Source organism: Eurypyga helias, unplaced genomic scaffold (assembly GCF_000690775.1).
Source record: "Eurypyga helias isolate BGI_N326 unplaced genomic scaffold, ASM69077v1 scaffold34153, whole genome shotgun sequence".
In the NCBI taxonomy this organism is placed as follows: Eukaryota; Metazoa; Chordata; class Aves; order Eurypygiformes; family Eurypygidae; genus Eurypyga; species Eurypyga helias.
The window spans coordinates 26,375-38,195 of record NW_010239822.1 but is presented as its reverse complement, the minus strand read 5'-3'; the positions used below and the strand labels follow the sequence as shown (position 1 = coordinate 38,195).

The window sequence follows — 11,821 nt, the reverse complement described above, 5'->3', positions numbered from 1 at the left end:
GCACTTGGCTGTGTTGAACCTCACAAAGTTGGTCTCAGCCCATTGATCCAGTCTGCCCAGATCCCTCTGTAGAGCCTTCCTATCCTCTAAGAAATCAACACTCCCATAGGTATCTCTTTCTCTCTCCAGCCTTCAATTAACATTATTCTATGCAGCATTCTTGTATTATACCAGTACGTGTCAACTGAATATTGTACACTCCTCTCATTAGCCTGATTATTAGTCTAAGTTTCTTTAAAAATTATTCTTATGCAATTGTGTATCACGTACCTCTAACAGCCTGGCTGTCTACTTCCTCCACTAATATACTTTGAACTCACTGACTAACTTTTAACACAAGGACAGAGGCTTCTAAGAGAATTAAGTTCTGACAATTCCATTAAAATAGGCAAATCTAAAAAGGGAAAAGGGAACCCACATAGAAAAACCAGATCTGACAAAAAGAAGAGGTAAAACTTCAGAGTTCACAATCAATTAAGATGCAAATTCATAGGCAACCAGTTCTACGTTAAAGTGCTCAAGACAAAAAGACCAAATAATATGCATGCATGTCTTAAGATGATACTTATCATCCTTAAGGACGGTAACAAGAAAGCAACAGGAAAGAAAAAAAGATAAAGTTCATATAGAAAAGGAGTAATTTATGATGACCTAATTACTGAAGAGAAAGTCTTACCATGCTCCTGAACAGGTGCCAGTCACCAAAATTCATATTCATTTCTTTTTTCAGTTCATCAATGTTGCACTGAGCCAAGACACGGCCATTTATATTTGCCTAAAACAATAAAACTAAATAATGTAAATCACCGATACAAGATCTATGGCGTGGCAACAACAGACTAAAAAGGTTATTAAAATTGGATAAGTTGATGGGCACTACTAGTGAAATTCCTCAACATCACTCTTAAGTCCAATCCTATAAGATAAACACGTTTAAATATATGTATTTATATATACAGATGATTGTTGATGGACAAGAACCTGTGTGTCGTAAAAAAAAGAAAACATTAAACCATCAAAAATGCGTATATGAAAAGGATTACGATTGTGTTCTATAAGCAGATGTAAGGAAACACCCCATTAATGGTAAAAAAATGCACAGATAATAAACCACATTCAGGTGCCTAGATTTCTCAGACTCAGGACACAAACAGACTGCAGAGGCCCAAGTATCTGAAGATAATCAGACAATTAAGTCCCAGGCATCATCTGACCATTGGCTTGAAGCACCTAAGGTAAGTACTACCTCCACCAAGTTCCCTCCCTGCGTAAACACAGGCTTACATTCCTCCCATCACCAGAAATATCCCAGGATAGAAGGCGAGACTTCTTTTTCATCATCATTCAGAGATCAACACAGAAGTGCCAAAACACCACCTACATTCCAGGAAGGTGATTCCTTCTGTTGGGCACGTTTATACAGCGCTGAACTTCCAACACCACCAAATTCAATACAGAACCGCTGGCATTACCTAACAACGGGACGCATTTCACTTTGTACCACGTATCAGTGGGTGGGCAGAACGCAGAAGGGGAACCGTGTCTTAGGGGAGTTGCCACGAAATGGAAGGCCCAAGGTGAGAGGCTCAGGCTCATCTCAGTGGTTTTGTTCCCATATCCCAGCAGATGGTCTTAATCAAACCAGGAAAAAGACCGGCCTGAGGCACTTTCATTCTTCCTTTTCAGACTGGTGACAATAAAAGTAATAAAATGGATTCTGTGCTAAGGTCTCAGAGAAAAGAACAGTAACAGAAAAATGCGCAGTGGCCTTTTTCTGAAGCAAATAGATGCAGAATGTGATAATGGAGAGAAACGGGACCATCTTCACCACTCACTACAACAGAAGAGATGTGCCAGTTTCTCAGGTGAAAAAATAAGGGATGTTTCTACCTGGATACAGAACACATTTGCAACACTATTTATCTACACGTGGCAATTTTGAAAGCCTTTTTCTTGTCGCTTTTCTCAAAATAACCAGTCTCACCAGCATTTATATTTCTGAGTCTGTTTTTCCATCTCGAGAGAGAGCATTTTCTCTGAAAAACACATGCTCGTATTAAAATGTCCTCCAAACTTAGCACACACACAGTTAGCACATTGTTTTGGCATTTAATGTGTTTTAATAAACACGCAACTACCTATTTTCTTTTCCTTGCCTATCTCCACGTTTAGGTACTAAATACATTAATGAAATACAGCTGATACCTTTCTTATAGTTGCAGAGTACTGAGGTAGCATGCTCTGGTCCAGACCGTCTATCTGCTTTAGCTTCTCACACACAGCTTCCACACTCATTGTGCTCAGAGACACATGTGATGCTCCTGCAGTCGACCCTGTGCCTGCTCCCGCTCCCTGCAAGAAGTGAGAAAACGTGCACTTAAGATTTGTTCAAATACTCGGTACACCCAGAACGTCCAACATACACTAACACAAATCAAGCACCATTCAACTACATTTTAAAAGTTAAGAAATGAGAATAAGAATGCACAAGCGGTTTTAATTACTATCAGAATATCTATATATTGAGAAAAATTTACTATGGGTATTTATATGAGAAAAACCACAGCATCTTGAGTCCTGCCTATGCAGGAAAATAACTGTCTCCAATAATGTTATTTAAGAAAAGCAACATAAAAATCAGAAATACTGAGTAAGTGTTAATCCATTTCAAATGCATCTATACTCAGAGTTCCACCCTGATTTCAGTAGTTAGTTTGGTTTAGGGTTTGTTCCATTTGTTTGTTTGTTTAATAAAGCAGACACAACTTAGATATTCCTGTCTTAAAAATTCCTGGTTTAGTATCAGAGATGACCTAAAACATAACTCCTCGATTACTTGGATTCATCAGGTAATTTTAGCAACACCTGTCTGTTTTCCAGAGGGTCCTTCAGCTTTACATCCCTTATGCAAGATCAGCCAAGGGGCTGTGTAGCACAGCACAGAAACACAGAGCGGCACTGCCACTGCCCTCCAAGATACTACGGGGATGCTTCATACATCTCAAGCCTTTGCAAGATTTGGGTAGAAATTATTCGCAGCTCAGATCCGTAACATTGAAGTTGTCCTGTTAATTTTGCCAGCTTCTGGGATTTTCAAAGGAAGCATGAAAACGCAAAACAAACACATCTGCAGGTAGTCAGTGTACCAAGACAGTATGTTCTCAAAAGAACCCACATTATCTCTGGCTGGGGACCTGTGCATTAAGTGGGGGCAAAGTGCAAAACTCTGAACAGTTAGGCTAGTGATTCCAAATTCCTATCGAGCAAAATCAGAACCAGTTCTGTCAGCTAGGAAATACTTGTACGCCCTCCTCCTGGGAGGGAGTCCCTACCCTGCCTTCTTCTGAACGTGAAGTTCTGGTTTCAGCAACGTAGACCATGCACCTAATGCAGATCGTTTTGGGAGGATGCAAACGAGCTTCCAAAGCTTCAGAGCTCATCACTATATGCATAAAACCCTGGGATGTAAAAGTGCATTTTGACTACCTGGAGTTCAGTTAATCAAGTTGACTATATACCTCAAATCACCAATGAAAGCTATTTTTTGTAGTCACAATGGTTTTTTCCATCTTTATTAAATTATTTCAAAGTTATTAAATCTTTCAAACTTCATATAAATTAATAGATGCAAACATATTGCTTATGAAAACCAAGGATTATCATGCAGAATGGCATTAACCATACATAAATTATCTAAACCAGGATCTTTAGGAAGAGTTTATTCAACTATTAATTCCAAGGCAGCAATCCAAAACCACATTATCTGCAACCATTTAACCTGAGAGTTATTTCTAACTTATTCTTACGGGATACCCCCATCAGGGGAGGTTGGCATGCTGCCCACCTAAGCTGCTCTGAGATTCAAAGTTTAGATGCTATTACATGTAATTCCCCCAGAGTTCCCAGCCAGACATGCTTGAAATGGACTTAAAACTGGAGAACTATCAGCTTCACTCAAGAACCCGACAGAAGGTTGTGGGTAGTCTAAGCCTGACGCTTTGCACACTTGCCTGAAAACAGAGTTGGGGCACTAATCCTTGTTCCTTTGAGCATTTGTATTATTGTGATATCAACGGGACACGAAAACAAAAGTTATATCCCATTTTCTGGGTAGGCAGTCTACCTAAATTACTTAACAAAAATCAAGCATTATCATTCCACTACAGTCTAGCCACCTAATTTAGGGGCTTGGTACTCCTGTGGACAAGATAGACACTTTTCCCTAATTATGTGCCTACAAATCCTAATTAATTATCGTATCAGGTACCTAAACGAGGAAATTTAGTTCTTAATCTAACATGTTTAGCACAGCTAAGATCTTTGTCACGTTAAGGACATAGCTCAACCATCAAACTGATGAAGATGACAGGAGGAAGCTTCATCCATAACCTATTTATTGTACACTTATGTACATCTCTGTTCTTCCTCTTACAAAAGATCAATTTTGTTTTTTCTTCAGAATGCCAGGTTTATCTATGATTTCACCATAACCACACTATTTGCTATTGGTCTGAGTTAAGTAATATATTAATGGAGAAAAGGTATTAAGTTAATTCAAATCTTAATTACTTTTTGAAAGCAAGCTTACCAATTAAAGAAACCATTCTAGCCAAAATTACATTGTCGCACTACTAAAATAAATGATCCCTAAACAACGTGCGTAAGCAATTGTCTTTCTTCTCTGAATCTATTTCATTATCTACCAATACCTACAAACAAACGAAGAAAAGTTTTAAACACTTCTAATTTAACAATCCTTCTTCAGATCAAAACATTTTTTAAACAATCAAGAACAAGTCATGCATTCTGCATGCGTTAAGAGTTTGTTTAGAAACTCTTCTCTCTGCGTATAAAAAAAATTTGGGAAAGTGCTAAAATATTTAGACTATTTTTGTTGAAGTGTGAACTGTTTGAAATAGATGCACATTAATCCAAATCATTCTTTATAAAAAGCACTCTCCAAAGAATAAGTAATGTAATAGCTGTAGGGATACTGTCATCATGTAAATGAATTAAAACTGTACTTAAACTGACACATTTTTCAGCCTTAGTGGTTTTGTTAGAGATACTTAGAGAACATTAGTCTGAAAAGTATTTGCCATGCAAAAGCTAAAAGCAGCTTGTCAAAACAAACCTCAAGGCTAGTAATGAGCATTAGTTTGCAGACAGCCCAGCATGAAGCGCCAGTATGATAGCTTCTGAAATGACTCTGAAACATGTGAACGATAATTGAGCAAAAGTGGTGTACCTGTCTGTTTTTGTTTAACCCAGACTTACACGGCTTTGAGAAGAGGACAAAACAGAATGAACAGAAACAACAGCTTAAAGTGACATCAGAAAGGTTGAACATACAGATGACATGCTTTGAGGTAAACAGAGGAAATCGGTGTTAGGACAGAAACAGGTTATCTTCGTAGTGTGATGAAACCTTCAAGATAGACCTTCAGAATATGCATTTAGTATATGCTAGACAAATACTGTTTTCCTATGAGCAGACTACTGCACTTGTAAAAACAGTGACACTTGCCGTACTTTTATCAAAGTTTTATATTATGTTTCTGATGGACAATCCTGCTTTTAACCATTCTCCTGCCATTTCGAGATCCCATTATACACCACCGACGCATCTCAAGTAACTTTGAAACCTTGTATTTAAGCACATACCCCCCACTCCCATCTCCCCAATAAAGCAAAACACCACCACCCACAAAACTGAAAAGGTGGGACTTTAAAGAACAAATATTCAAAGTACAAAAATGCTGCATTAAAGCACCTGGAAAATCCACGTAAAAAAACTCCCATGCCACGTGCTTTCATTCACGCTCAAACTTTTCAGAAGTGCTTAATTTCTTGGAGAGTACTCTGTGTTCAGCTACACTACACGAGAACTAACATGGCCCAGAGCATCTGAAGCACACCCACTCCACCTTAAGTTACCGTAGGTTCAATGCAGCATGAAGAACGTATTTAAACTAAGTAACTATAGTGTAACAAGCTCCATCCTAGCAAGTCATAATTAACAATGGAAATGAAAGCACACAATTAAGTTTATGACAGATAACCACTGCTAATGCTGATTTAATTTCTGACATAATAGGGGGTACTATGAACAGACACTGGTTAACACCACGATCCAACGACAAACTCTTCAGAAGAGCACTCTGGAAGTTCCTGCAGATCCTGTCAGAAACAACCGTTTGTACAGTGAAGTCAGCAGAAACGCATGTTTGCCTCCACCACCGATGCGCAAAGGTTGACGTCTTAAGTCAAGCCCATTTTAATTAGCGATTGGAGCCAATACCCTAAAATTTGCGGCACGCCTTCACGCTGTTACAGCTACATAGATGGTGCGGGTAGAGTTACGGGTTTGACATCTGTGTTTAGTGTTCTTTACCGAATGGATCCAAACTACAGACTGAGAAAGAAAAGTTTTAGCATCACCCACAGAATCCAAATACAGAAGGTGGCAGAAGGCAAATTCTTGATACATGATGCCTGCTCTCAAAATATTCCCGATTTCCACTCCGCTAACCTAGACTTACACCGATTTTACAAGACTAATGATTAGGATCTGAACTTGCAGAACTCTGCCAACTTCAGTGTCAGCCTGACAACAGCAGAGCCTTAACTAGATCATGTCACATCCTTGGCCCAGCTCTGCCAACTCATGCAATGAGTAGCAGTGACGACAAAATGGAAAGAAAATATTCCCAAAGAAACTAGGTTTTGCCCTGTAAGACTTAAAAAATTCAGAATGACGATTGTCTTTTCTACATAGAAGGAAAATTGCAACAATTCTGGCTCCCTGCCCGATTTCCATGAAAGACAATTTTGATTCTACATGCTCCTCTTGTTTTCATTCATCAAACCACTTACACGTCCTGGTGTTCATTAACTACTTCGTGCATTTTTTTAGTTTATTTCATTACTTCGCATGCACCAATCCATTAATAATTAAAAGCTGTATCATTTATATAGTGGCAATGACCCATCAATTAAGAGCTACCTAAATAGCTGGATGAAATTACTGCACCCATCACCTGCAAAGGATAACTGCAGCACCTAAAACAAGGATTCCTTTCAAAGAAATTTAAGAAATTTCAAAAAAACCTACAACAGAAGTTTTTTTTGGAACAGATGAAACCCTGATGAGGCATCCTGTCAGGCACACAAAATACCATATCCCAACTAACAACATTCTCATCAATTATCCAAAAGATTTTCAAAAAATACAAAATTTTAGATTTACACTGTAGGTTAAAAATTGCTAAATCTTAGAGAAGTGATCTGATGTGCTGTACTACACAGATTCACAGTAGTATAAATTAAACTCAGAAATAGATCTAACAATACATCCTCCATTATCATCACTTCAAACAATGTTTCTTTTTCATGTTCTAACTCCTGAATTTTCTTACCTACAGCCAACAGACTATGCAACCTCCGTGAGCCTTTTAGATCGCTGTTTGAAACTGCCGCCTATGTGTGTCTGAGATACACAGAAGAGCAAGCAGAAGAGCAACCAGATCCAGGTCTGCTGCTGGAGCTCATGCACTACTTTACCCTGAGACTAAATCCCACTTTACAGTCCCATGTCCCTTCTCACACACATACTTCAGCCACCACTCTACTAATTTCTCAAAAGCCCTTACTTTTTTTCCTTGCACTGAGAAGCTGCAAAGAACTGGGAAGAGAATGGGATACTGAGAAGCAATCAAACACAGGGAAGGCATCAGCATCTCCAAAATTATACAAGAAAAACTTACCCCAAAGTCATCCCTTTACATGAGCTAGCTAATCACCCTGGAGAGAGAACTGGAGGGTATGTTTTCCATTGCGTCACCCATACATGGGTGTTCAGTGAAGGTTATGTGCAGTTAAATACAGCTCTCGAATTTGTGTGGGCTGGTTCTTTAATTGCACAACAATGGAAAGACATTTTTGCAATGATTTAATCGAAGCAAAAATAATCAAGATCAAACTGTAATTGTTGCCAACAACTATCAGCAGCAAGCATTAATAGGATGACGGAATCATATTAACCTCTTTGCTTTGGTAATAAATCAGTATTTTTCATCTATTCCCACAGTTAGAGTTAAAACACACCCGTAAACACAACACCTTTGTGTGAATACTTAGGATAAAACAAGAACAAGCCATGGAAAAGGTAGATGTTAGCATTCTGACTCAAGAAGCAGCTTATGACCATGTGTTTTTTTTTTCTTTTCAAATTTCTATCAGAAGTTATTTTATACTGTGTTAACTGCAATAGCTTTATGCCACCAGCTAAAGAAGTAGGGATCAGGTGAGAGAGCTGACTCAAGCAGCAACCACAGTTACTTCATTCTAAAATCTAAGCACTGAATGACTGGCTGTCATTCTTCACTCTGTTTAGCTACCACAACACTTCACTGAAAGGTCACCACAGCTACTGAAAAAGGCAAGGGGAAAAACTACGGGGAAAAATAATACATCTTATAAGTGAAGTTATTAGCTCTTAAATTCATTCACGAACTACATTAGTTTTCAGCTACTCTATTTGCCCACCAAAGCCACTGATGCAGTGTTAGTGAACTGCAGTTATGATTAATGCAGACTCATTACTGCTGAAAAAGCAATGAGATGCTAAAATTTCCACACCACATGACTACTCGTTTACCATTGAGGGGTCTGTGGGTGAAGGAAGCCCCTCATCAGCATCCTCCTTGATAACATCCTAACAACAACAAAATATTACGGTTTGGGTAAAATGATCAAGGGCTCAACAAAAAAAATATGAAGTAAACAGTGAATGAGAATGATCCCGTAATAATACACAATTCAACAGAAACACATTTGTTTGCCTTAAGTGATTAAAGATTTTACCACCTTTTAATAGCTTTGCACATCGTATCAATATCCTAGAAATAAAGTGATTGACAAGTGAGGCTTTTACTTTTTTTTTAGCTTTCCTTAGCTCTTAATTCAATTTGAACAGCCATCTGTCAGTAAAATAAATACTGTTAAATAGGAATTTTATTATCCTATAGGAAGCGAGAAGTCTGCTCATTTTTCCTTTTCAATGGGTAAATAAGGTTGAATTATATGTACTTAAAACCAAGCTAGAACTGACACATACTTAGGATAAAATGTATTTTGTTTTACTTACATATTTAAAACGTTCCTTTCAACTATTTACTTTGGTCTTCCAATTTCTAGTATTCTCTACCACGTGACAGGATGTCATTTTCTCTTGTAAAATTTGAATAAAAATTTATAAGTCCCACTCTTTCTTACAGTGTGACACTATCAATTTACTGTAGTACAGCAGGCATTTTCATCAGAATATTTTCCTGCCACTATTAACAGGTCATACTCCTCTAATCTTGATAGCTGGACGTTAGAATTGGTTCTCCTCAAAGTGATTTCTAAAGTTCAAACAAAATACATTTTACATTACATGTTAATAACACCTTTGCTTAAACTATTTGTATGAGGGCTGCTATGGGGAAGATTTAACTCCTTTTCAGCCAGACCCAATACAAATACAGAGCTTAGACTTGTCTAATGGCGAACTGTCATTGACAACCTTCATTTTCATTACTCACTACATTTATTGTCTAGGTTAGTATTTGAATTATCCTTCAAAATACTTACTAGGCCATTGTTCTGATCTCTGGACAAACTCGTTTTTAGTGGTGCACGTGAGATGAGATGAGAACTGCCAGGGTAATACCTTGGCATGTAAAGATATGGGGCAAAGAATGGCTATGGAAAAAAAAAAAATGTAACAAAAAAAGGGACAAACAATTACACAAATCAAAATGTAATAGTAAAATAAAACTTATTTCAACAAAACACATCCTCTAGTTGAGTTTAATAAAGTGAAAACCAGCAGTTTCTAATAGCTTGCTTTATTTTTTGCATTGAACAGAATTCAGTCAAAAGCTCTGGAGCGAGTTCTACAAAATCTCTCCGAGCCAATGGGTGCTCTGGCAAGGTTTTCTGCAGGAACAGAGTTGGAGTGGTTTTGGTAGCTGCACTCCAACATCTGTTCTAAGCACGGGAAAAGGATCATTTAAGCATAACACTGATAATTTCACTCTCTCCAACTTGCTGAACTCATAATCAGATGCTAACACAGGTGGTGTTTCATAATACTGCAGACAACTGTACCAAAAGAAAGCAGCATGGTACATAGTAGTATCACTAGAACTTGCCGTATCTGTGGTAACCAAACTGAAGGCTTCCACAAATGCTGGATTTTGTAAATAGATTTTTATAGCAGAAAATGTTTGAGCTTTGTTTTGTTGGAAATACATCAATGCATGTTGTTCAATACAAATACCATTTTAATGGACAAAATTATTATAAAACAAATATCAAAAACATTTTTAAAAAACAAATACATTTTTTTCCCCACAAATATCAGTTAACTCTAATCATGATTTTTATAACCATGTTCATTTTAATCCCTTTTTTACTAATAAATTTCACAAAAAGAAACACTATCCCAGTGTCCAAGTGTCTTATCAGCACTTCAGTGTAAAGGGTCCAACTGAGAACTCAGGCTTTTAATGAAGTCACTTCTAAAAGATCTAGAGATCTCAAAATTACAAATAAACTTCCATTTGAACAGATGACTCCATATGCTCCCATCTTTCAAGTGCTAAAATCAGGTGTATAAACACATTTCCTGAAATCCAGGTGCTACCCACGGGCATGCAACAAAATGAGCGTGCATGAGAGCCATCCACCTCACAAGTGGTAATGCAGTTATTAGTACAAACTGCTTCTCCAACATTGTGACATTTTCTTCTGACCTATCTGCGAATTTGAGTTTGGTTTTAAAATAAGGATTTTCATTTGCTTATCAATTCTCCTTTTAGGCAACACAACAGAAAGCATTAGCCTTCAGATTTTAGGAAAAGCAGAATTATAGCACTCATTGCTTTCAACTCATGACCCAGTTATTTAAAAAGAAAACCAAAAACCTAGAAATCTCAAAATAACGGTCGTATTTCAGATTTCTGATGTTTCTATACATAATAGAATCTTGAAAATACTATTCAGCTGTTTAATAAAACAGAACATATTATTTGGTTTGTGTTTCTGCACATGACAAGATTCTGCGTAATCTACTGCACCAAATTCAGTAGAGAGTAAATAACTATATGACTCAAGGGCTGATCTATGAGTGAGGAGTAAAGTTTGTTGAAATATTCCACTTTGGCCTTGCCAATAAGGGCTAAAAACCCCTCTGCATTCAGAAGCAGCTGTAAACGAACTGGGAAGTTCAAGTTTAATCCCTGCGTACACCACTTAGAGTTGTAGGTGCCACCTAAGTAACTGATTTATGGAAAATACAAATGGTTCCATATTCTTAGCTGCTAGATGTAGTCTCTGCACACTCTCAGATAATTACCACAAAGATTTCATATGTTCTTTCAGCGTATGAAATTACATGATATGCACTGCAACCCTTAGTTTAAATGGGGAGGTTTGGTTTAAGTAGGTAGGACAACCAATACCTAGTGTTTGCCTTACATTTCTTGGTTTGTATAGGATGATTCAAGAAATTCACTTATTTAAAATTATTTCACTGTCGTAAGGCAGATTTTTATGGTATTTTCTGGAAATTAAACTCTATTCAAAATAAGTTCACGTTATTTCTAGAATAATTAACTGCCTCCGTTTTCCACTAACGGCTTAAACCGCGTGGAAAACCCACAAGCATGAAATGCTTAATGATCATACTGCATTCAAGAGCCTATCTCCCAGTGCGAAGGCTATCCTCTGAAACACGCAGTCAGCACCTGTTTGTTGGTTGCGAGTCATCAAA

The 11,821-nt window shown here is 37.6% G+C and overlaps 1 protein-coding gene across 1 annotated transcript in view; it reads right to left on the bottom strand.

Moving 5' to 3' along the window:
• Positions 1–676: 676 nt before the first annotated feature.
• LOC104507102 (kinase D-interacting substrate of 220 kDa-like) overlaps positions 677–11,821 on the bottom strand; it is a gene marked incomplete at both ends in the record, with an annotated part of 36,673 nt that continues 25,528 nt past the window's right edge. The window contains 4 exons of the mRNA XM_010148279.1: positions 677–775; positions 2,206–2,352; positions 8,660–8,716; positions 9,637–9,747. Coding sequence (XP_010146581.1) covers positions 677–775; positions 2,206–2,352; positions 8,660–8,716; positions 9,637–9,747 — 414 coding nt within the window. The remainder of the gene's footprint in view (positions 776–2,205; positions 2,353–8,659; positions 8,717–9,636; positions 9,748–11,821) is intronic.